Source organism: Alternaria ethzedia (assembly GCF_023757985.1).
Source record: "Alternaria ethzedia strain BMP 0044 chromosome Unknown scaffold_7, whole genome shotgun sequence".
Taxonomy (NCBI): Eukaryota; Fungi; Ascomycota; class Dothideomycetes; order Pleosporales; family Pleosporaceae; genus Alternaria; species Alternaria ethzedia.
Genome location: NW_026056200.1, coordinates 92,537 through 117,348, shown reverse-complemented (window position 1 = coordinate 117,348; position 24,812 = coordinate 92,537). Strand labels below are relative to the sequence as shown.

At 53.7% G+C, this 24,812-nt stretch overlaps 9 protein-coding genes across 9 annotated transcripts; 4 read left to right on the top strand and 5 right to left on the bottom strand.

The window, feature by feature from the left end:
- Window positions 1–518: 518 nt before the first annotated feature.
- On the top strand, window positions 519–4,246 carry J4E87_003843 (uncharacterized protein; the record flags this gene model as incomplete). The annotated part of the gene is made up of 2 exons (XM_049375468.1): window positions 519–2,633; window positions 2,873–4,246. 2 exons carry the CDS (start codon window positions 519–521, stop codon window positions 4,244–4,246), a joined length of 3,489 nt encoding a protein of 1,162 aa, XP_049234453.1.
- Window positions 4,247–4,380: 134 nt separating this feature from the next.
- J4E87_003842 (uncharacterized protein) lies at window positions 4,381–5,439 on the bottom strand (the record flags this gene model as incomplete). The annotated part of the gene is made up of 1 exon (XM_049375467.1): window positions 4,381–5,439. The coding sequence occupies one exon, from the start codon at window positions 5,437–5,439 to the stop codon at window positions 4,381–4,383; it is 1,059 nt and encodes a 352-aa protein (XP_049234452.1).
- Window positions 5,440–5,744: 305 nt separating this feature from the next.
- J4E87_003841 (uncharacterized protein) lies at window positions 5,745–6,909 on the top strand (the record flags this gene model as incomplete). The annotated part of the gene is made up of 2 exons (XM_049375466.1): window positions 5,745–5,781; window positions 5,831–6,909. 2 exons carry the CDS (start codon window positions 5,745–5,747, stop codon window positions 6,907–6,909), a joined length of 1,116 nt encoding a protein of 371 aa, XP_049234451.1.
- A 2,056-nt stretch (window positions 6,910–8,965) lies between these two features.
- J4E87_003840 (uncharacterized protein) lies at window positions 8,966–9,565 on the bottom strand (the record flags this gene model as incomplete). Its single annotated transcript, XM_049375465.1, has 1 exon — window positions 8,966–9,565. The coding sequence occupies one exon, from the start codon at window positions 9,563–9,565 to the stop codon at window positions 8,966–8,968; it is 600 nt and encodes a 199-aa protein (XP_049234450.1).
- A 3,402-nt stretch (window positions 9,566–12,967) lies between these two features.
- On the bottom strand, window positions 12,968–13,660 carry J4E87_003839 (uncharacterized protein; the record flags this gene model as incomplete). Its single annotated transcript, XM_049375464.1, has 3 exons — window positions 12,968–13,443; window positions 13,502–13,610; window positions 13,652–13,660. The coding sequence occupies 3 exons, from the start codon at window positions 13,658–13,660 to the stop codon at window positions 12,968–12,970; spliced, it is 594 nt and encodes a 197-aa protein (XP_049234449.1).
- Window positions 13,661–14,801: 1,141 nt separating this feature from the next.
- J4E87_003838 (uncharacterized protein) lies at window positions 14,802–19,208 on the bottom strand (the record flags this gene model as incomplete). Its single annotated transcript, XM_049375463.1, has 3 exons — window positions 14,802–15,023; window positions 15,119–18,976; window positions 19,029–19,208. The coding sequence occupies 3 exons, from the start codon at window positions 19,206–19,208 to the stop codon at window positions 14,802–14,804; spliced, it is 4,260 nt and encodes a 1,419-aa protein (XP_049234448.1).
- A 627-nt stretch (window positions 19,209–19,835) lies between these two features.
- J4E87_003837 (uncharacterized protein) lies at window positions 19,836–20,312 on the top strand (the record flags this gene model as incomplete). Its single annotated transcript, XM_049375462.1, has 2 exons — window positions 19,836–19,891; window positions 19,940–20,312. 2 exons carry the CDS (start codon window positions 19,836–19,838, stop codon window positions 20,310–20,312), a joined length of 429 nt encoding a protein of 142 aa, XP_049234447.1.
- Window positions 20,313–22,128: 1,816 nt separating this feature from the next.
- On the top strand, window positions 22,129–22,599 carry NHP6 (Non-histone chromosomal protein 6; the record flags this gene model as incomplete). Its single annotated transcript, XM_049375461.1, has 4 exons — window positions 22,129–22,198; window positions 22,246–22,341; window positions 22,392–22,513; window positions 22,567–22,599. 4 exons carry the CDS (start codon window positions 22,129–22,131, stop codon window positions 22,597–22,599), a joined length of 321 nt encoding a protein of 106 aa, XP_049234446.1.
- Window positions 22,600–23,913: 1,314 nt separating this feature from the next.
- SEC11 (Signal peptidase complex catalytic subunit) lies at window positions 23,914–24,554 on the bottom strand (the record flags this gene model as incomplete). The annotated part of the gene is made up of 2 exons (XM_049375460.1): window positions 23,914–24,142; window positions 24,262–24,554. The coding sequence occupies 2 exons, from the start codon at window positions 24,552–24,554 to the stop codon at window positions 23,914–23,916; spliced, it is 522 nt and encodes a 173-aa protein (XP_049234445.1).
- Window positions 24,555–24,812: the final 258 nt, after the last annotated feature.

Genomic DNA, 24,812 nt, shown 5'->3' with positions numbered 1-24,812 from the left:
TTACCTCAAGACTTGTGGCTGAGATGGGCGAATCGCAGCCAGTATTTTGACGATCAACTGCGAAGCCTTAGAGGATTGGATTATCAGTCGTTGGAAGATCTTCTGGAGAAGTCAATACAAGAACCAAGAAACAAAAACAAGGTGGACGTGATGGACGAGGAGGAGAAGCAGTCATTTGTCAAGCTCATGAGATTGATGTTGGCATTTCGACCAGACGAACGACCTTCAGCGCAACAGGTTCTTGAGTCTCACTGGGTGCAAAATTGGGCTATACCAGCAATGGGCTTGATGGATGATGGCCTTGTGCACTGACAATCTCCATGGCCCGCCCGCCCTCTTGTTCAAACGATCTTCAGCTAAGAGAACTACTGGAAGCACCTGGTTTATCACCGATTGAAACATCAGGATTGCTATGTTTGTTTGGTATCTTGAACAAACACAGAAGCAGCTCATATATCATTGACACATCGGGCATTCAAGCTGCTGCACTTGCTTCCACTATACAACAGCATCTCAACATGACGAATACTAGTAGACCTAATCTTACAAACCAAGCCCTTCTCGACAAGATAGACAAGCTCCGAGAACTCAATGTCCGAGATCTTGAGTTACCCCAGCTTGTAGTAGTCGGAGACCAATCTTCCGGTAAAAGCTCAGTTCTAGAGAGTCTTACAGGTTTCGCATTCCCGCAAGGTGCCGGACTTTGCACACGATATGCGACGCAGATCTCTTGTCGCCGTCGGCCTGAGCAGAGCGTTTCGGTATCAATCATCCCCCGACCAAACGCAGATCCGGAACTCGTCGAGCGACTACGGAAGTTCCACGTTGAAGGAGATACGGTTACCGCCGATGTACTCGAAGAATGCTTCTCAGAGGCTAACCGACATATGGGGATCAGGATGTCTTCTGATGCCGGCGACTCTCAACTACAAGCGTTCAGCGAAGACATTCTCAAGATCGAGATCAACGGCCCGGACCAAGAGCACTTTACTGTGATTGATGTGCCTGGTATCTTCCGCGTCCCCAATCCTCCACTGACCACCGACAGTGACGTTACCTTGGTCCGCAACATGGTTGAGTCGTATATGCGAAATAGCCGGACTATCATCCTAGCGGTCTTGCCATGCAATGTCGACATCTCAACCCAAGAGATCCTCAAGATGGCCGAAGTTGCAGATCCAGAAGGTGTTCGAACAATGGGTGTGCTCACTAAGCCTGATCTAGTGCTGGAGACCGCAACTCGCGATACCATCAAAGAACTTGTTTTGGGTGGGCGGAACAGGCTGCGTCTGGGCTACTGCATGGTCAAGAATCGCGGCGCCGACGATCGCGCATCTACCCTCACAGATCGACTGGAGCAAGAGAAGCGCTTCTTCTCCAAGCCGGAGTGGAGGTCTTTGTTGACTACAGAAAGGTGTGGCGTGGGCTCGCTCAAGACCCGTCTTAGCAACCTACTAACAAACATCACAAAACGAGAACTACCAAACGTCAGATCTGATGTTCTCGGCCAACTGGCAGCCTTCCGAGAGCAACTGGATGGGTTAGGGCCTGCACGTACTGACGAGACATCTCAGCGTACGTACCTAGGAAATCTCTCGACGAAATTCCAAACCATCACTCAAAATGCCCTGAATGGCTCCTACGACGGCAACCATGTCTTCACAGCACAGCCAAGTCTGAAGCTCATAACTGCCGTGACAAAGATGAATGAGGCCTTCTCCAACGAATTCTGGCATAAGGGTCACAAACGAACGACATCCTCCACATCTGGTGTAGATGAGGAAGAGAAGGCTTACGAGCTTGGAAAGAGAGAGGAAGACGCCGCGCTAGTGCAAGCTACACTTGAAGACTATCCTGAGCTATGCGACATAGTTGAGATGGAGGATTACGAGTGCCCAGAGCCGATCGCTTCTGACGAAGACCCCATTGCCAAGCATATTGAGCGCGTCTATCAAGAGAACCGAGGACCAGAGCTGGGCACGTTCTCAGGTACCATACTGGCTATGATCTTCAAGGAACAGTCGGAGAAGTGGCCGCAACTCGTCCAGGCTCATGTCAGCAAATCCATCATTCTGGTGCACGACTACATAGCCAAGCTCCTTGCCCACGTCTGTCCCGACAAGGAGATCTGTGACCTGCTATGGGATCATCTCATCATGGATGCAGTACGCAAAGCATATGTACGAGCTATGAAGCAGGCTCAATTTCTGCTGCGAATCGAGCGAGAAGGGAAGCCATCAACGTACAACCATTACTTTAGCTCAGAGGTGCAAAAGAAGCGGTTAGCTCGTTTAGACGCTGATATCGAAGAGAAGTTCCCTCACGAGGATGGCGCCGAACCTCAGCTCGTATCGACCACTAACCTGCGAAATCTGGTCATAGACAAAGACAACGTGCAGCAAGTGCGCGAAGACATTCTTGACGTCCTTACTAGCTACTACAAGGTCTCACGAAAGCGCTTTGTTGACGTGATTTGTCGGCAAGCTATCGGTCACTTTCTTCTTGAGGGTGAAGAGAGCCCCCTCAGGGTCTTCTCTCCTGAGATGGTGTTTGGTTTGGGAGTCGAGCAGCTGGAGTTGATAGCTGGGGAAGATGCGGGTACGAGGGAACGGCGATCGATGCTAGAGTCTGAGGTCAGAAGCTTGGAGGCTGCGATGAAATTGCTAAGAATTTGAGGACTCCTCATCTACGGGGAAAGTGGACTGCCACCTCCACGAAATACATGCAAAAAAAGCTGATAGGACTACATTGTCTTTAAACTCTCTCAAACTTGTGTTGTTGTAGTAATGTAGACTTCAGCGTACCTGTTCAACTTTTCCGTTGTATAAGATGAGTAGGCGAATATGATGGTTGGCTTATAGACGCAGGAGAGGGCAGACGATCAACCGTAAGTGCCGATTTGCCATCGCCACCAGAGATCGCAGCGCTCACCAGGGCTATCAAGACACATACGCGGAATGCGCCACCTCTCTACATCCCTGGGATATTGGAGTCGCCATCAACATGGCCGGCTACGAATGCCATCGTCGACGCCCTGTGGGCAGAGGCGTCACATGATGAATGCAGAATCACCTTACCGTCGACCCCTACAGTAGGACTAGATATGCGCCCGGATTACCTGGTGAAGCCGTTCGGGTCGCCGGAAGATCCGCTGATGGTCATGAGCTCTTACCCGACAAGCGACCCGACAAGTTCACTTCACATGTCGTATGGGACACTGAACGACATGTCTAACAAGTCCATCGCTGTGCTATTGATCAAACTCGGATACAACGTCGCCAATGTTCGCACAACCGGCGTGTTCATGGTGGACGTCTTCTCCCGACGCCTCGACAGAAAGCGGATGATTGGTCTCTCTGAAAAGGTCCTAGACAGCGTACCCAGCCAGCTTCGCCTTTATTGGCAGACTTTCGCGTTTATCTGTCTCGACAAATCCACCGCTCCAGTTCTCTTGTTAGCAGGAGGGACAGCGTTCCGGGACTACTGCCAGTATCTAAAAGAGCGAGGCAGGACAGCAAAGGTCCTATATCTGTCCGGCACCCAACGCTACAAAGCAGAAATCCCGGCAGCAATGCTAGAGTACTACGACAACAGCCCAACTACAGTTCGTCGTATCGCCATCATCACGTTCCACCCCGAGCGCTTCGCAAGAGAAAAGAGTAATACAAAGTCAAGCCGAGACGACGACATGGCGATCCGCGAACGCCTAATTGATTATGCCCTAATCATTCTATACGGGCAGCCCAACGTCCAGGGATTCCTCTCCACATGCGCATATCACTTCAACCTCCGTTCAGGAGCGCTCGTACGAAAGGACATCATCGCCAAAGGAGGGAGCGCCCTGTCCTCATATCTCAAGCTACCCCTAGTGCTTTATGATCCGCTGGACACATTCCGTATCTCCATGAAGACGCTTCAGAGGCCATTGTCGAAAGACGCCATTGCGAGGATAAGTGTGCTTATCATGGATGCCGATGAGGCACTCAATTGGCTCGACCGCCCAGAACTCCAAGCCATCTATGGGCCATACGTCGCAACCTACAAGGCGTCTGTCATCCAGACAGAGGATATGAGAGTAAGGCGGGGTCTGAACCAGGTAGAGAGAGTCGAAGGCAGGCACAAGAGTGAAGATCGGCGTAAGAGTCTAAGAAAGGCCTTGGACGACGAATTTGGACCGCCAGCTAAGCGGCACCAGAGCGTTTTCGAGCAAGACCAACGGCGACGACTGTACACTCAGACATTCTGAGATTAGCAACATTTTTGGGGGAAATAGAAAGACCAACACACGGGGATGTACAGGACCGCAAGCACCAATTCGAACGAGAAGGTGTGCTTCGTATTGGGGTATCATAGTAGAATGTGAAATGGCAAGACTGCGGCTCACGCAGCTTCTTTGCCCTCATCTGCGACGGTCGAATTGTCCTCCACTTCAGTCCCTCCGTCCTTGAACAGCTCCTGGCCCAGCTCTTCCAGAAACTTCTCCGCCTGCCCTTTGCTCCTCTTCTCCTGTATGGCCCTCTTCTTTTCTCTGACCATGGCTTTTCTCTTCTCCACGGCCTCTTTGCGCTCCTGCCTTACGCGCTCAGTATCTTCCCTGTCCTTCTCAATCCGTCTCATCTGTTCTTGCCGTTCCTCCTCGTCCTTGGAAAAGTTGAAGAAGCCCATGCCGCGCTGCCTGACCTCGGCTCTGCCGTCAAAGTGTACCTCGGGTGGCGGCGTAAGTTCTTTGTCGCGCTTGGCGGCTAGGTCAGCCATTTGCTGGGCGATGGTCTCGTCGGGGTTGAAGGCATGTGTTTGTACGGTGTCGCCGAAGATGATGTTGGTGGGCATGCTGGGCCGCGCGGTGAAGCGGTCGGGTTCGTCGGCGGCGAGGGTGCGCTTTCGACGCTCTTCGCGGGCAGCTTCTGCACGTGTGCCCTTTCGCGTTCGCCCAAACTCGTCCGTATATTCTACAAGTTCCTCCTCTTCGTCCTCTTCCGACTCGGATGAGCTGGCGTGTTCCGCCTCGCCCTTTTCCTGTTGCTCAGCCCATTTGCGGTCAAAGTCGACGCCGTATTTGTCGTCGAGATCTTCCACATCGCCGCGCTTCAAGGCATCATACAAGCGCGCCTTCTCTTCCATGCGCCGCTTCGTGCGCTTCCATGCGACTTCATCTTCGCCCTTCTCCTCGGTTGTGCGCCCGCGGTGCTTCTGTGTGAAGTCGGTGTCTTCCAGGTCCTTCAGTGCGCGCTTCTTGACGTTCTTGTTGTGTGTCTTGAAGATGTCTTCCTTCTGTGGCCGTGCGCGGCCCGCGGTGGGCTTGTTCGGTTCCGTCGAAGAGTTCTTGATGAGGTTGGAGAGGGTCGAGGAGAAGGCGAGGCTGCTCGAGCTGGAGATTTCTTTCGCCTTTGCGCGTCCCTTGGGCCGCACGCCATAGAGATGGGCGTCTTTGGAGGACATGGTGGGGTTGGGGATGAAAGTCGGTTTGGGTGATGACAGTCGCGTGCTGAGCGCGTAGGCGCGGCGGCGATGTTCGGAGCTCTGAGCTTGTTGCGTCACTAACCTCAGGAGCTACCCCACCTGGCTAACATTTGATTCACCAACCCCACATCGCAGTACCTTTGAGAGCCGCACCGTGATTTCCGCGAGCCGCAGTCTTTCTCTTTTCAAGTCTGGATATCCTCCCATTGTGTCCTGAGAGCTGACACAAACGTCACGTCCTCAGCATCAAGATTCGCACAATCAATTGACTACAACAAACAAACATGCCTCTACCTCGTCAAGTATTCATCGCCGTTATCGGTACGCGCAACAATCTTCCCACATACATGCTTCATACTAACAATTACAGGTGCTGGTGGCGTAGGCAAAGCCTTCCTCTCCCAACTATCTGCCCTCTCTAAACGTCTCTCCCAATCGCCCTCGTCGCCGTATTACCTCTCCCTCATCTGGCTCAGCACCTCGAAGAAAGCTGTCTACCACGCCGACTACAAATCCCTTTCCAACTGGGAATCCGAGCTCCAAAACACTTCCAACCCCACATTGCCGCTCCCACAACTCTGCGAGTATCTACAGAAAGCGCCTGGCAAGGTGGTTCTCGTCGACAACACCAGCAACCAGGACGTTGCGGATAGCTACCCTGCTTTCTTGAAGAAGGGAATCAGCATTGTTACGCCAAACAAGAAAGCTTTCTCAGGAAGCTATGGCCTGTGGACACAGATCTTTGATGCCGCGAGCAACGGAAATGGTGCTGGTGGCTACGTCTTCCACGAGTCGTCCGTCGGCGCGGGACTGCCTGTTATCTCCACACTGAAGGATCTGGTCGAGACCGGAGACGAAGTCACAAAGATTGAGGGCGTTTTCAGCGGAACCATGAGTTTCCTCTTCAACTCTTTCCAGCCTCTCGGCGGTGGAGGTGGAAACTTCTCAGCTGAGGTAACATCAGCCAAAGAGAAGGGTTACACTGAGCCCGACGCTCGCGACGATTTGAATGGACTAGACGTCGCTCGAAAGCTTACCATTCTCGCCCGTCTCGCTGGCCTAAAGGTCGAATCGCCAACATCATTCCCCGTTCAGTCTCTCATCCCCAAGGAGCTCGAGTCGTGCTCATCCGGCGACGAGTTCCTCGAGAAACTCCCACAATACGACGACCAAATGGAGAAGCTTAAGGCAGAGGCAGAGAAGGAAGGCAAGGTCATCCGATTTGTAGGAAGCGTCGACGTACCAAACAACAAGGTCAAGGTCGGATTGGAGAAGTTCGACACAAGCCACCCTATTGCGGCACTCAAGGGAAGCGACAACATCATCGCATTCTACACAAAGCGATATGGCGACAACCCGCTCATCATCCAGGGTGCCGGTGCTGGCGGCGAGGTCACTGCCATGGGTGTAACAGCGGACCTGGTCAAGGTACTTCGGTTACTACACTGAGTAGTCTTCACATAAACTAAAAAACGAATACAATGATCCGTTACTACCACAAAGCTTGTCTATCCAGAGCGGCTACAGTAACATCGTACACTAGCAATCGTCTTGCCGGTTGTACGTTAAAATCACAGTCTTTGGTTTCATATGCTTTTGCGTTGCACCGAGCGTCATGATCGTCGCTCCCCGTTGATGCCGAACTGTATTTCTCTGCCGATCAAAACCCAACCGACAAAATCCCTTGATGCGAACCCCTCACTCGGCGAGAGTGATGTGCAGTGATGGAACCTTCCAGCTGGCAGGTTGATCTCTGCGCTTCAATTGCTTGGTCTGCCAAATTGCTTGTTTCGCGACACTGGTGCGAAGCTTATGTGTTGATATTGAAGGCTTGTCAATGTGTGACGTTGGCGTAGAGGCTGTGCACATTGTCCCTGCGTGTCGTGCGTCGAATATAGGTACTGTTGTCTCTCCTTACTCGTGAGGCAAAGCTGTCGAAATTGATCAGGTGCGATGCGACATTTCTTTGGCTCTGTCGTTACGGCTCTGCTGATCTCCACGCCTGATACTTTCCACTCACTATAGTGCTTGATCAAAATTGTAGTCATATGATCGCAAGTGTACCACAATGTCGAGACATATGACTTGGTCTGTGAAGTAAGGTACAAACTTGAGTAGCAGCAGATCTTCAAGCGCGATGATGATATTTATCACCCAAACCATCGATGCCCTGCAGCACGAGAAGATCAAGCACGCTGATCTCAGGCTTGGTGTGCTTGTTCCTCTTGGGGCAGGTTTATTTCCCCTTCACATCACTTAGGGTTCATGGACTTCTCCGGCAGCTGAAGATCTGCAGACGTTACTCATGGCGCAAACCAGATTTCGAGTAAGCAACAAACTTTGTGACATTGTCCATGCACTTGTCACGAGAGCTTGGACACGACATTCGGCGAGAAAGGGATCCTTCACCGACGGCAAACTGAGATTTTGGCCACGACAACGAAAAGCTCGCTTTTTCTCCATCTTGGTGGGGAGAAAATGGCTAGCTTGGCGGACAGAGCGGAATATACGGTGTAATAGTATATGCCTGCATGGCTTGGCGGGGTGGAAAGGGTGTCATGGTGCACTTAGTGTACATGCCTGCATGCGCTGGTGGGTATCGATATCGCGTAGCTCCAAGCAGCGGTGACGCGTCTGTACGTGCCAGAGCGCAAGGTCTAGATTGCTTTGCGAAGCACCTGCATGGGAGCGGAAGTGTGGCACGCAGGTGTGGCACAGATTCGTAACCATGCATGGGTGTGGCAGGCAATCTGGTAACATCCGTCAGTAAGGGTGCTTGAAACACTTGCAACACTCGAGAGATGGGTAAATGCGCGATGCACGTAATTGTTTGCAAACATATGTGAATTTTGTAACAAACTAGCTTCTAGAACACTCTTGAGTCATTCGTAAGTCATAGCAACAGCAAGCGAGAAAGAAAGCGACGAAGCGCCTGCCGCTTATGACGCACAAACGTTTTGCTGCCCAACGCCAGACAACCCCGGTAATTCCAAACCAAAATGGAAGCAAACGCAGGTTGCCCTTGCCCTCTTCGTGTTCGCCTGAAGTACTCCCTGTCGTTTTTACGTGAGAACGCCGCGGCCGAAATGAGTGCGCAAGAGTACCCGTCGCCGGGGCACGTTCGCGTGCGCAGAATGCAAGAGCAGAGTGGGTATCCGAAGTAAGAGAGAGATGAGAGAAACAGGCCAAAACGCGCTAGGCGAGGTTGAGGAAAACAGATACATGAAGTGAAGAGTGGAGTTTCGGCAGTCGTCGTGAGGAGCTGAGAAGTTCGGCTCCAGAGACCAGACAGGTGTGGCTGATGGCCTGCACGGTCCGCGGAGTGCATGATCATGGCATGTGATTGCCGTTCGGGCCGAGGAAAACGTGGCTAAGTGGATCAATGGGGAAGCGACTCCTCACTTCAGCCACAGCCTAGACTCGGACGCGATGCGGACTACCAAGAGCTGAGGTGGGTTGTGTAGGTACTGACGTGGCTAAGGAAAGCGCAATATTGACGGTCCGTTCATCTGAAGATGGTGGAGATGCGCTTGGTGCGTTGCCGGACACGCGAGAGCATGTTGGCTTTGTAGGGCTCAGCCGACATGGAGATGGACGAGTGTCGCATGCTTGCGCGGTCGTTGCTTGATGTGTCGCTTGGGCTGGTCGCGCTGCTGCTCTCGGCGTCGTCTTCTCGTACAGCGGGGTAGGGCTGGTCAGCCGAGGGGAAGAAGTAGGCGTCGAGTCGGGAGTTCATTGCGCGGTTCTTCTCAGAGGCGGCTGTGACCAAGCTGCTCTTGCTGCCTACGCTGGTCGCACTGTCGGTTCGGGTGATGTTGTCGAGGCGGATGTCCCGGCGGGCTGCGTTCAGAGACGTCGAGTGTGCGCGTGCGAGGCCTGAGAGGGATCCGACAGGTGGTGCTGGTCCGTCGCCGATGAGCTTGTACTCAAACTCGGAGACGTGGCCGTGGCAGTAGGGACAGTGGTCGCACTTGACTTCCCAGCCGGAGATTCCCAACTTCTTGCCGCATGTGGAGAGGTTGCTGGAGGGGCTGCATGGGCGCACCAAGTGGTACCAGCGGTGCTGGCACGGAAGGACCGTGACGCAGAGTTCGGCGACGCACATTGTATTGTTTTCAAGTGATGTCGAGGTAGATTCGTTTTCGGGGTGTGGTTCCGGGAAACGTTGCGGGTGATGGCGACGTCGTGGTGGGAGACGTGGTGTCGGTCTTGGAGGTGACGGGCGGGATGCAGTCACGAGGTCAAAACGGGTGGCAATCTGGGGTAGACGCTAGTGGCCACTAGTGAATAGGTGGTAGTGAAGCGGTAGTGGTAGAGTGCTGGCGTAGATGGAGTCTGCGGTGATGTCCAGAGAAGCGGCGGGTCCGATTATAAGGGCAGGAGGGCCGTGGAGTGGAGATTGACAGTGTAGGATGCCGTGCGCCAAGGTTTGATGGCTGATTGGGACGCGCGTGGTCGATCACCCCTTACCTACTTGTTTAGGGAATGGCGGGCGGGGAACGACAAGTGCGGCGGAGTTTAGAGCGGGCAAGCGCGATGGGGGACGACAGGTGCGGCGAAAAGCAACGGTGTTATGTAGACTCAGCCCAGGCCGGAACTTGGTGGAATGACGATGGGGTCGGTGCCGGCGGCTTGGTAAGGTTGCTTACTGCAGCGAGGAGACGGACGAGCAAGGCAGCCGGGCGATGAGTCAGGACAGCTGCGGCAGGGTGGTGATCAGGTCAGGCTGATCTAGCTGGTAGCTGGCACTGGTGTTTCTGAGTAAACCTTGGAATGGTACGACGACGTGGACTGCTAGGGAGACGCCATAGTATTTAACACAACGGACCACTCTGCTGGGCGGCGGAGGCGGCAGGGGTCGAGGGTTCCAGCTTCTAGCGCGCAGAGGATTGACCAGGTGTGCCCAAGCCCAGCAACGCCCGTGATGCCAAACAAGGCGACTCCTTCATGTCCGTCGCGGCACCGGGACACAAACGCGGGCTCTGGCACTAACGGCGGACCAAGAGAGTTTGCAAGCAGATCCGTGCCAGCCTGCTGGATCCGTGTGCTATCGACTCTCACCGCTCTCAGATAACGAGGTGCGCCGTCCGCCATGAGAGCCCTTCCAGTGCCTTCACCACGCAGCGTGTCGGAACCCATTGGCGCTGGACCCCTGTGCCACCCTTTGCGACAATGACAATCATAGAAATCTGCCCTGACACGACGGCGCTCAGACGCTCTGCTAATCAGCGCCGCGACAAGGGGGTTGCTATTTTGCCAAAAGCCATCTCCTGCCCTCCATGCCCAAACTTTCGCTGCACTGTGCTACACTATGGAGACTTCCAAGGCTATCGGACCGGTAGCGAGCGGAACATATTGAATCCCAGGTCAGCGCTGGCGGGTGAGCATGCGCATCGCCCGTACAGGCATGGCCGGAATGCGCTTCAGATGAAGTCATGCCTCGTGGTCTCTCATGTACTCCACTTTCCGCTGCCATTTTTCACCCGTCATCACCAGATCGCAATCAAAATGGTAAAAGTCAACACTGTGCTTTGCGAAGCAAAAGTCCCCTCGCTCCGCTTGAGCAGGTGCCGTTTTCTCCCGCCCTGCAGCCCGAAATCAGCTGTTTATGCGAAGAAGCAACCAAAAAGTACACGGCACTTATCTCGGACTCTTACCACGGTGTGTAACACAGACGTCAACAGTGGCCCCATGCTGGGATGCCGCTCGCGTGCATCGTGATTGACTAGAAAGGCGGCTACACATGCACCTCTCCGGTAAGACATGCTCTATCACAGGCTGCACAGCAGTACCCTGGCCGTGGGTGCATAGTAGCAAGCCTCCGATAGTGCCATCAATCAGACAAGTCCCGTATGCAGCAGGATACCCGTTACGCAGCGCAGCGCGCTAGCACATCAGCCCTGTCGGTTGATCTTCATCCCTTCATCTATCCTCCCGCCCACGGGCCTGCGAAAACTTCTGCTACCCGAATCAATTCAGGCACTCATATTACATGCCGCCCAAAGGGGTGGGAATTCACAGGAACGCCAGATCAGAGCTAAATTGTCAGTGTGTCAGAACCCATGACAGGAGCGCCCTAATCGAATCGGCCCACCAGCACAGCCTCAACGCCTTTATGCATCAGCTCGCCTCGCGATTCGCTCCGCTCCTCTCACGCGTCTCTCACGCCCCTTGGCACCAACTAGTCCTCTTGGCCCCGGCTTGGCTCAGGTTCGATCTTCGTCCACACACGACCCCGCTTCATGACCAACTCCAACATCCGCCTAGTATCACGCGGTCTGGTATTATCGTAGGCCCATACAAAAGCTACCAAGATTGCGCCACACGTTCTGCTTAGCCAAATAGTGCTTCCGCAACTGCGAGGCATTTCTTGACCTATCGCAAATGCTTGACAAGCGTCTGCCCAGGCTATCGTGTAACTCTCACAGGCCCAGCAAGACAACAATGGTTCCAACCCCGTGGTTATGACACCTTTCCAAGCTTTCAGCACGACTCCATGGTGCCGGCGATCCTGTTGGCGGTTCCAGCGCATGGCACTGGTGCCAGCACAGATACACAAGCCACGCGACACAGATAGTATGGCTTGAGTCTGATCGTGATGGAGTCCGATGCGCCTCTGCTCGGCGCTGTCGCAGTGCCAGTTTGACTTTGAATGACGATTCCTAGGGTTGACAACGTCCCATGCATTCTAAGCATGACTGAGACCGGCAGTGTTCCCTTCTCCTCTGACCCGCTCTACGGAGCGATCCGGAAGCGCGTCAGGTTAGCAATCATTGTAAGTAACAAAAGGAACACCATGAGATTCAAGTCTATTTCCGCATGTATTCACAATTCTTTGAAGTGGTCAATGACAAGCTCAATGACTGAATATTCCCCATACCCACAAAATGCGGCAGATCCACTAATGCTAGGCACACCCCTCCTGCGTGCTCTGCTCGCCTTACTGAACCCTGTGTCCTGGAAAAATCATCAATTGTGAGTACAGGGTACTTTCGCTCCGGCAAGTCTCGCGAACCCTTTCACACTGAGTACCTACTCACACTTCCTAGCGGCCTCCAGTGTGACGTATCTCCAATGACGCACATAGAGAGCGCTAGCACACCAGACTACGATGCCACTACATTGATGAAGTCTCGTCACGTAACTGGGAAGCCGTGCTCTCTATTCTTACGGTTTCTTCTTTCACTATAAACAAGGGCATTCGGCAATAACGTGGCTGTCAAGCCACAATCACATGCCGGTTCAGATCCGTAAAGAGTAAGCTCATTGCTTGGCTGTGCTTTAGCGCCACTCTCCAGCTGTGGTGTGGTTGCTTCGTCCGGTGTCTGTGGAGAAGCAGTGAGGGGCTTAGTCCAAGAGTGGAGTTTTGCTTGCGCAGTGGGCCACAGTTCTATATGATCATCATTCCCGATCCTTCCGGTATTGTTGCACACCGATCGATGACGGTCGAAACTGGACATGCTTCTTTCTCGGGCATACGCTGCATCAACTAAAGCGTTTGGGTACTCTACAGACCGAGCCAGACTCCAACAATCGTGCCAACCATTGATGCGAACACAGCCCTGCCACTCCATCCAATGGCTCTCTCGGCACTAGACTCGTCATCCTGAGCATCATCCCCATCCTGAGAGTCTTCTCCATCCTGTGGACCGAATTTCTCGTCAAGCACCGCTTTGGCACTTCTCGGAGCCCGACTTCCGTCCTGCACCTTCCCAGGTTTCAAACATACGACTTTTGCATGAACGCTGCGACCGGTCATACGGTTGGTGACGGGAGTGGTGGGATAGAAGTGTAGGATGTCCACAATAGGAAAGTTCAGTGCCACGTCGTAGTCGGTGTGAATAGGGAACCTATTACCCCAACCACTGCTCAGATTGCGGTCGTCGCAGGTAGGTACGGTAAAATCCTCAGTGTAGGTTTCGTTGTCATACTTGGCCCATTCCCGTATGCGGACGTGGTCAGAGGCGTTGAATGGTGCAGTGTCTATAAGCGCCATTAGTTAGATCTCTGCCCTCTTTGTTGCCACGAATTCAGGACTTACCAACTGTCACAGCTTCGGCCAACATGCCTTCACATTCGGAAGGTATTTTGTGGGTGATAGTGTTGCAATCCTGAGATCCCCACACCATCCCTGTACTTGAGTACCAAGCCTGGAGAGCTTGCACACATTCTTCTCCAAGCATCGTCTTACAATCCCCATTGTCATCTTGCGCCCTCTCCAAAACTTGTCTGCTAAACGTCAGATTCGAGCTGGTGAAGTCCTGCAACGGGACAACGTTGTGGCAGAAACCCATCCGATTGCCCAAACGTTCTGTATCCGATTCACCAACGTCGAACCATAGAACGGATTGAGTGTCGTTCTCGCTGATTCCACCTCCAGGCCAGATGTAAGGCCCGATATAAGATGAGATCTGCCAATTGATCCCGTTGTCTTCGGAGAACAACGGCACTAATTCGCTTCCGAGCCAGGACATGCTTAGAGCAGTTGTGTTGTGGGTGACGGAGGCATTGTATGCGAGGCCATCGGAGAGATCATCGCATGTCAAGGACTCGGGGTCAGAATCAGAAGACGATTGTGCGTACGCTGTCGTGCCTAGCACAGAAGCAAGGACTAGGTGTTTCATACGAGGAAGCATGTTGGATGGACGTCGTGGAGAACTCGTTAGGGGTTTTTTTCTTCTCAGGCTGTAGAGCCATAGCAGTCGGGGTGACCGCCTCTTTCTTTATACCGCTCCAGTCATCATCACCCTGCCACATTCAGTCAACTCACAGTATAGAACCATGACATCACATCCGATTTGCCGTGGTGGCGGTTAGGCATCCTACATACCGACGACAGAGTCCTTGGCAAATGAAACCACAACACCAGACATACACATTGATCCGCGAATTCGGCATCGTTTGTAAAATGTACTACACGAGTCAGCCATACAGAGCATGCGATGCCTCCTTCCGAAGCCAATATAGGCAGGATACTGCATTAGTGTTCCTGCTTAAAATACACCACAAAAGAACGCCTGAGCCGAGATCCGAAACATGCGGCACCCGGGCGTGTGATCAACAACCACCACGAAAGACGGGGAAAGACCTGGAGGTGCTATAGCGTGTAATCTTCCTCAGCCTTCCTAATGGAGTGTCAAGGTGCGAACTGAATAGTAGTTATATATCTATCATATGGTGTGGTATCAGAGCATATACCTCAGCAAGTCTGCTCCTTCTGTAATCATGCATGCGATCCTATATAATGTACAATGAACTAGCCGATATGTTCAGCGCATGCGATTATACTCGCACTCAGGATGGTATAGACAAGCGTTTCTCCGACCGCTTCCAAAAAAAGTCTATTTCTTCGATGCTTTGCCCTGATATTCGATGTCGTACTGAAAGAACGAATCCCATATGCTTCCCTTCCTTGCGAGCGGCGACTTTCGAGAGTCACTAAGAGGACTTCTCAGATCGCCTTGACTTCCTAGTCTGCTTTTGACGGGAGATGTATCCGATCGTGTATTCGATGGGCCTGATATGGAGGTCTTGCGGAGGGATTGGAGCTGGGCGATGGATGACTGCGTAGTGTTAGCGATGTAAGCAAAGGTCATGGTTCGGGGAGCTTAGATTTACAGAAAGCGAAAACCTAAGGTCCCCATAGTAGGTCGCGCACATTGCCCCCATTTCCATCGTCCGCAGACTTGTCTACGCCGTTCGTTGACGACTCCCTGAGATGGCTAGGACCATGTGTGCCAGCTGGGCTCGCGCCCCGTGTTGCTGTCGCAGAGTTTGGGTTCGAGTCGGGTCGTTCAGCTGGCGAGAGCGCTTCAGCCGAATTGTGACGGCCAACTAGGGGCGCGCTCTTCTTGCTTGTCCCACTGCTGCGGCGACTGTCGAGTGATTTCCCAAGTTGAGTTGCCGGGTCCATGGAGGACTTCTTCTTGGCTTTCTGCATCTCGCCCAGTCCGGTTTCTAGGCTGCTCTTCACCGTGACTGCACCTTTAATACCTGGGGTGCCTGGAGCCATCGCCTTCTCTTCGGTCGCCTCCAGCAGGTACCATCGTAATCCGTCGGATAGATCGAAAGGATTGTCGTCTTCGAATGAAATGGCATTGCTAGAGGCGACAGATCGACCATCTAACGATGCTCGAGTTGCACCATCCATCGTCTTGGAAAGGTCGACAACGCGCTCCTCCACCTTCGAAATGCGCGCCACAAGCCACTCTTTCCCTCCCAATCTATGCGTGTCCTGCTCGCGGAGGAAGAAATGTGGTGCGCCAACGTTGAAGGCAGCCCAAGGGCGATGGGCATTGTTGCGGGTCGGCAAGAAGAGTGCAAGGTCGCCTTCCTTGAAGGAGCGATAGGCGATCTTGTCGTGCGAGTCAGCCTGGAAGCGATGGGCCTTGTCGCGATATGCCCGGGCTTCTTTCTGCCACTTTCGTGCAGTGTGCTCCATATCACGCATCCGCTTCGCAACAGCGTCGCTAAAGATTTCAGTGTTGAAGAGCTCGAGCTTCTGAATAAGTTCCTGATATCGCTGATCTTCTTCCTCTGGGCTTGTAGATTCGGTCCACTGAAGGAAGTGAAGATCTCCGACGTCTTCCAAGAAACGCTTGAGTGGAGTGGGCGAGGGCGTTGTTGTACTTCGACTAAGTCCTGCACTAGTGTCTGTCATAATGGTGCTATTCCCAAGTCTAGACGCTCGCTGGAGGATCATTTCACCGTGCTCATGAGTGATGACGAATCCAAGTGTCTCGACTAGACGGATCAGACGCTCATGCTGCGTGTATAGCCGTTCACTAAGGTCCTTCGCCCGATGCATACGCTGGTGGGTACGGGACGAGTCCGCTTCCTCAAGCTTGCGGAGTTTTTTCTCTACGCGCATAAGCTCGACATCGAGGCTGTTGGCGTGCGAGCTCTTTTCTGCGAGCTCGGTTTGAAGACGACCAACCTTGGCCTCTTCCTCCTCAACGCGCTTCCTGAGAGCTTCGGAGCCGGTCTCGCCTTCAGCAAACTTGGCGCGGAGGCTATGTAGATGCTCTCGTTCCTCCTCAAGTTCTGCAGTGATAGAAGTGACACGGGCCTTCTCCACGTCAAGCTCTTCGCGGACAGCTGCAACTTCCTTCTCGTGTTCGGCAAGCTTGGTGTTGAAGTCTTGTTCTTGCTCTTCGATCCTAGCATGGGCATTTTCGTTGTCTGACTTTGCCATCGCCACAGCCTGTTCTAGCTCTTTTTGGTGGTTGAGTGATCGCGCTGCAAGATCTTCAAGTTGTGCGACAAGCATAGCGTGATCGTCCGGTACGTTGGTACCTGGCGACAGGTGGTTGAAGGTTGCTGTCAACGAGTCAAACTCCTGCGTCTTGACTGCTGAGCGCTCACGGAGCTCCGCTTGAAGAGCTTCGATGCGCTTATCTGCTTGTTTACTCTGTTCGGCAGCATCTTTGCGGGTTGTTTCGAGTTGCGAAACCAGCTCCTGGACTCTGGCATCTACACCTGTTCGCTCATTATCCCGACTGCCTAGGACGCGATCAAGTTCATCTTCGGCTTCTTCGATCTTGGCCTTGCATGCGCGGATCTCGTCTTCGAGCGATTTGCGTTCGTCGGCAAATTCTTTTTGTTGCGCTCGCATGTTTTCCATGATGTTGTTCTTGGTTGACATGGCCTCCTCAAACTGGCGTTGCTGATCTGCATCATCGTCTCTCCGTGCTTGCGCATCGCTCTCAAGTTTGGCACGAGCCTCTTTCTCCGCCGCGAGCTGTTGTTCAAGGCGAAGAATACGACGCTTGTCTTCTTGTCCTGTATTCGCCGAGTAGCGCCTGGAAGAGATCGAAGAGCGACGGGATAGCTCTTCTTGGGGTCTCGGTGAAGCGACTTCTGCTGTTGGCGTCGCGGGGTCGGTTGGGTCAGGTATACCGAATGAGGGAGGCGCGCCACCTATTGAGAGTCTGTTGGCCGTACTCTGGCGATGTACCAGATCCTCCAATCGTCGCACCCGGCTCCTGTAGCCTTTCAGCTCCTCCTCGAGCTTTGCATTGCCCTCTTTGAGTACACGTAACTCATCATCGCCTCGCATCATAAGCTGAGAGCCTCTGCCGAAAGCTGGCTCATGAACACTACCCATCTTGAAGTTCTTCGCGCGTTTGATCTGCTGCTTTGTAGGTCGGTCAAGATCTTTGATAGCTTGGGCAAATAATTCGGCTTCCGATTGCTGTCCATCCAGTCTCTGCAAGTCCTGGAGGTAATCTTGGAGCTCTTCTCGAGTGACCATCGGCCAGACGGTCTTTTCAGGTTGCACATTCAGCTCGAATCCTAATGAGCCACCTTGCAAGGCTTCGAGGTTTACAACATCTGATATTGGCTTCAGCCATCGCTTGCGCCGACGCTCTTCCTCTTCCTGAAAAGTTGCCATTTCCTCAGCAAGCGAGGATGTATCCTTCTCCATCCTTTCGGTCCACTCCCGTCTTCGGACGGCTTCGACTAGCAGTGTACCGTATACATAAGGCAGCCGACCGACGAGGGAAATGAGCTCAAAGGCAGCGACACCATCGTCTGGGATACTGATTTGCTCAAGTTGCGCACCGACGCTCGCAATGACCGATTCGATGTTTGCGATACCCTGCATGCTCTCGACCGAGTTCCTGATGGCAGCGTTCTTCTGCTCCACCGCCCGTCGCACGAGATCGCTCATCTCCACGCTGTATTCTTGTATGGCCGGTAGAAAGTTTCGCGTATGAAGCAAGGCCATTTTGGACACCTGCGCGACCGACTTCGGGTTTGCTTCTAGCCCCATGACGTGTTCAAAGTCCGACTCGACCTTCTTAACGACGGCATCGATCTCGTTGTACAGGCGCGTGGGCTCTTCGGAATCATCAGCCATGGAACGGCTCTGGCTTTGGCCGACGGCGCTCAGGAGTTGGTTGTAATCTGTCTCGATATTCTCTAGCTGCATGCGCATCTTATCCATGTGTTTGCCAAATGCCTCCCGAACGCGCTTGCTTGTTGATGTAGCCTTTTTGATCGCTTCGACGTCGAGGAACTCTTGGAGGGTCTTGCGGACAAGAGTACTACTGGGAATGCTCTGGGGAGATCTCATCTCCTTGGCCAAGAAGCGCGCGAAGTTCAAGGTAGCAGGCACCGTTCCCAGCTGCTCAAAGTCGGCGTCAAGCCGCCGGATGTTGTCCCCGGCTTCCTTCTCGACCCCATCGTACCATTCCCTTGCTGCCTTGTACTTCTGGTCCAAGCCCTTGATGTGCGCATCGTGGTTCCCGACGGCGACCTGGGTTGCTCTCTCGATGGTGGCTTGTTCGGCAAAGTGCTTCGAGGCGATCTGGGACATGGAGAGCGACCTTTCGAGCAGGCCAAAAGCCCAGTCGCGGCGGGCCTGGAAGAGGGCCTGCCATGCTCCGAGGTCGGTGTTCTTCGCAAGGTGGTTCGGCGCATCGTTGGGTTGGAAGGCATCGGGCAGTGGTGTGGAGGATATGGCAGCCTGCGGGTTGTTGGAGAGTTCGCGACTGAAGACGAATATCTCTTTCTGTGGCACAAGTATTAGTGTGTGTCCTACAAATCCCACAGTAGACGCGTACCTCAGTTAAGAGCGCTTGGAGCTTGACGTGTTTGCCCTGTGTTGTGAGTAAGACCTGTTGCTCGGGCGCTATCTCCGTTGCCTTCGAGATCCAGTGCTTGAGCGCATCGACTGTAGTAAAGGCGACGGGATCAGCGTCGAGGCGCTGGCCCGTATGAGCTACAGCGATCTGTAGCGACATTCGGCCTTGCCCTCCGCTTGGTGGAGTTGTGTCGAAACTGTGCGAGAGCGGATTCGAGGCTTGGAAAGTTGAGGCGTGAGCACATGCGTACCAGATACCGCCAAGGAGGGTTAATGCAGGGATCGGCGCATGGGCCCCGCGAGGCTGCATCATAGCAGTCACCTAGAGGAACCATCGCGTGCCGTCAGGTGAACACGGTCTCGGTCGCAAACTTGAATCTACGTCAACACCGTCTGCTAGCATTATGGCCGCCCAAGGGGATGTTGACATGGCAGACGCGACGACAAAAACACAAGATCCAAGCGACTACGCGGACTTGCTACAAACGAACCATAGCGACGCGTTCGCGTTTTCAGATACCGAGGAGCTAGCCCTACAGCTCTACGATCAGCTCAAGGAACTTGAGCTGCAGCAAAGCCTGCTACAAGCACAACAATCAGGCACGTCTCGCACATGGTATGGCACAGCATCTTCGTATATTAATCGCCTTCTGTAGTACACGCGCATGACTTTGCATCACTTCCAGATGACCTGCTGGAGGAGCGCCTGACTATTGCGCAGCGCGAGGCTATGGAAGCGAGGGCAGAGTACGAGATAAGAAACAAAATCACACACAATGTTCTAGTAATGGATCCCGTTCTGAAAGCCGTTCATGGCGGCGAACAGACTCCATTCGCCGAGAAGTGAGTTCCTGGGCAGATCGCTCTGAATCATGGTCTGATGTTGTGTAGGCGCATACTGCCGCTGGTGACCGAGAACGATGCTGTTTCCATGATCCATGGCTCACTGACGTCGAAGCTTGCTTCTACGAATAAATCTCTGAGTGTGGCCGAACAGAACAACATTGTCGCAAATCAAAAGAACCGAGAGCTTGCGCAGACCATGCTTGCTCTGGCCGAAGAAATGAAGGCGCAGTCGGTGCAGGACATTGAAGATCCGCAATTACGTCAACGCGTCGATGCGGTCGATAAGGAGCTCAAGGACTCGCGACGGAGGGTGAGGACGTTGAAAGGTATATTGTCAGCCATGATCGTGGGTAGCGGGATCAACTGGGCTGCGGACGAGGGTCTGACAGAGCTCGTCATGGAGGATGAGGACGATTGAGTGCCATCCATCCATTCGTCTGCTGCTGCGACTGTGGATGGATGCGAGCTGTATCTGAGAGCAGCCGTATGTACACATTTAATGACTTGTTGAGGCGGTTGCATGCTGCTGCACGATCTTGCGCTTCGTGATGTTTGTTGATGATAAACGTCATGGCTGATGCGAGAGCGGTGATGCCCAACGTCGTGCGTCCTATTTACATAGATGCAGATGGAACTTCTTCAGTAAGATGAGGGCCTGACAGCTATGGGTCACGTCGGGAGGGTACGCGAAAGTCTGTAGCCCTCGGTGGCTTTTGAAAGGGCGAGTCTGAGCGTCTGCTCCGCTGTTAGGGGCTTGAGAGGCCGATGGCCGAACACGTCCGCCACGATTCCAACGTGATAAGCAGCCAGGGGGAACAAAGAGTGTTTCTTGAGGCAAGTGGACGAGCAGTATTGTAGCAGTGTCTCGCATTAGCCTAGCGACCGCTTCCGTGCTCGGTCGGGCGAAAGTGCAGAGCCAGACCGCTGTGGCCGGAAGCGGGTGCAGAGGCCGCCGCCCATCACCATAGCGTGCCCAGCTATGACAGAAGGCCAGAGTCACGGCTTGTGCGGCAGAGTCTGCGACCAGACGTAGGCTGACATGTAACTCTGCTGCACTGGGCTTGCTCAGAACACCAAACGGGCTGCAGGCGGATGCTCTGAGGGGTGGGCAGGTTGGGCGACGGGGACTGGATGCTGGGTGCTCTGGTGCTCGGGGAAGAACATCAGCCAGCCGCGCTATGAATGATAACGTCAAGGGCCGCTTCTGATGGATGCGTCCAACGAATGGTAGACCGTGTGCTTCTGCGTGCAATCTAACCAAACTTGAAACTCGCCAGGAAAGAACGAAGGGCAGCGCCTCCGCGCCCAGGGATGCGCCGTGTAGCCCGCAGCAGTGCGAGCACCTCGGAGCATACCTGGGCGACACCGACACGTCTGCTAGAGACTGGACGGCAGTGCGAGTAGCAAAAAAGCGACAATGGAGCTGTCCACAATCGCTGGCATCTGCATCGGCGCATGCGGTGAGGGAGCGCAGCATCGGCTGGGTGGAGGAGGGGTCGTGGTCCGGGTGCGTGTGCTATGGCAGTAGCAAAACAAGCGTGCCTGCCTCGTTCGCACCTTAGGTAAGCGGGCCTTGTTTGTTGGGGGAGGGCGCGCCTTCCCTCTCACAAAATGTGCTGCTGAGCCCTCACCCAATTCCTCCCCTAACAAATCCGCCGCCCATACAACTTTCGCCCGCAAAGACGTTTGGTGAGTCCGCCTGCATTTTGACGAAGTCGCAACATCACCAGCACCACTTTTCGCAACCACACCCTTTTTCCACGCGTTTCCCCGGTCCAATTGGCCCAACCAGGACTCTCCCAGCCTTCTTTCTTCCGTCTTCTGAACGTCATTGCCTTCAGTCGATTCTTCATCGCCGTCGCCAGCACCCACTGCCACGCGCATACTGACCGCAAAACAGACCTCAGTCAACACTTCCAATTTACTCCCATCTAGCTGCTTCTGTAAGTACCCACACCTTCTCTTACCCGAAAATCGCGCATCATCGCGTTGTGTTGTGGTGTTTTGCGACCGCGTCACCTCACGCGCATAGCAGCGCTGCACCACCATTACCCACTCACCACAACACTACTCCGTTTGCAGGCGAAGACACTAGCTGTGGCCTATACTCGCATTCTCAATCTCACCAGCAGCCATTGTGCCTTCCTGCCACGCTACTCTTACCTACTCGCTGCTTGCAACCCCAACAGCAGCTAACAAGGAACCACAGCCATATACACCACTCAACCACCACTATGCCCAAGGAGAAGACCACCCGCAAGGCCGCGCCTAAGTCCAAGGCTGACGGCGGCAAGAAGAAGAAGGGTAAGCAGCTCACGTGCATCTGCAGACGCGGGTACTGACTCCAGCAGACCCCAACGCGCCCAAGCGTGGTCTTTCCGCATACATGTTCTTCGCCAACGAGCAGCGCGAGAAGGTCCGTGAGGACAACCCCGGTATCAAGTTCGGTACGTTTGCGCTCTTTCTCCATCTTTGACTCCCCTCTAACATTGAACAGGCGAGGTCGGCAAGGTTCTTGGCGAGAAGTGGAAGGCCCTGAACGAGAAGCAGCGCACTCCCTACGAGGCCAAGGCTGCCGCCGATAAGAAGCGGTACGAGGAGGAGAAGGCCGCCTACCAGGTATGTTCATGCATGTACTTCGAATTGATGATAAGTTGACTAACCATCACCAGAACGCCGAGGAAGAAGAGGAGGAGTCCGAGTAGAGGCAATCGCCTCATTCGTGCTTCCACCAACAGCGTTGAAGATGTCTTGTCATGGGCGGCTCGGGCTACCAAGCCTGTCTCGATTTCATTTGTGATCTTCCTACTTCTTAATGGGTTCGTTATCTCTCGCGGAGGAAGGTCTTCGGCTAGCCAATCTGTGGTTCATTTCGAAAAGGACGCTGGCGGTCAGTGCAAACCACGCTGATGGCGGGCGGTCATGATGTTTGGGCGTCTTCCCCTCGACGTCGTGAAAGGAACATCACGAAGCTCATGACCAAGTCTATGTACACTAGCAATTGCGGTATGGAAAGTCTTTGCTGCTTCTACAATGTTCCTTCTGTTGTGTGACCGTGATGTCGATGCGATCAGGCTTGGGCGTAGCACTACGCATGCTGATGGTAGCTCAGGTCCCAGCTCAGCCCCTGACGTTGAAGTTTGTGTCTTGCCTGCTGTCAAAAGTAGGCCATGACGGCGTGATAGAGACCCTTCCGTTCGTAGCAACCGGAAGTTGGCCCTCTAGCGACAGGTCTTTGACGTTTACTCACACCGCCGAACCGGGTGCCCGCATCCACGGTAGGGGTTGTTTCCCTGGCTTCACAACCACACTTTCACGAACCCCACCCCTTCAATCCACTCACTCTATCTCAAGTCGCCTATATAATGTCTCTAACTCGTTCCTAGTCCATCAATCGATCATTGCATCAAAGCGCCGTTGGGCTAGTGGTATGCTATCGCCTTCCCATCGTACATCGGACGACGGACCAGGCGGGGATCACGGGTGTAGGATGCCAAACCATTCATCAATTCGAATCTTACCGCTAACATTGAACAGTCAAACCCCGTACGGCGCATTGCTTTCTTTTTGCCGCTCCCCTACGGAAGGTGGGGTGTGTTTTTTGCTGGGGTGTCGCGTGGCAGTGAAGGTTTAGTGATGCAGAAGGAAGGTAGGTGATGTCATTCTGGGAGGCATTGGGAAGGTGCAGGCGATTACTCTCTTGTTGGGAAACAAAGCCCTGAAGTGTGCTCAGGTATGCTCACTGGTGAATGCAAGATGCGCGTGAGGCCCTGGTCTACGGTCTAGAGAACGTAGCTGGATGAAACTGGAGGCTGGTATAACTCTTCGACTTTAGTAAATAATGGACATTGTCTGGGTATGATTTGAACGCCTAGCTTTGCCGCCTCCTGACAGCAGAAACACATAGATCAGGGTAGGTACGGAGCAGTCCAACCACATCGTTACCACCCATCTCTTTCTCCCACCTTTTGAAAAGATCTCCATTGACGTGAAAAGCACTCTATGCGAATGCGCAAGGACTACTCTCTTTGTAAAACCACCATCACACCCATCATGCCTAACATGACCTGCTTCAGCCATGGATGCTCGCTCAACAGGATGGTAACGTATCCAACGAATGGTATGAAGCCGACGACGCTTCCGATGACATCTTCTTTGCGGTTCAGGAAGGATTGGCCGGCGGCGTAGAGTTCGGTGTCGTCCGCGAGGTTGTTGTCGCCCTTGGTCAGGAGGCGGAGCGGTGTTTTGCTAGTAGTTGGGTCAGCATGAGCTTTGTGGTAACGTCTGAAAACCTGCGAGCTGATCTTGACTCGTACGACCCTCATGGAGAACCTCAGTCACAGCGAAAGGAAAAGAGCGCGACTCACCCTCCTCCATATCTCCTCACAACGCGATGCACGATCGGGATGTCTTTGCCCTTGACGTTGTACACCACAATTTCGCCCACTTGTGTATCTGCCCCCCGGTTCCACAGGAACAGCAGATCTCCTCGTTGGAATGCAGGCTCCATGGATCCTGACAGAACGACGACAATGGGCGAGGGCGAGTCGGAGACCACGGACAGTCCTTTCCACATCATGAAGGCGGTTGACAGGACGAGCGCGAAGTTCAGGACTTGTGCGGCGAGTTGCCGCGGCTGCATATTCGCAAGGCCCAACATAGCTGCGGATCGGGAATGCTGATGCGAAGGTTGGAGGTAGAGGTGCGCTCGTTGATCGTGGAGTGGGACGTGGGGCGCGCGACCGGGTCGTAAACTCGCGTCTTGAGAATATGAATTCACCGCAGGCGTATTCGGGGATATGTGTAGGGGTGGGCGGCGCGGCGACTTGCGCGTCGGGGAATTCGTGGTCGAGATGTTGAAGCCAGATGTCCTTGGCTTCGCTGTTGCGGGCAGCTTAGTCAACCTCCGAGATGTGAG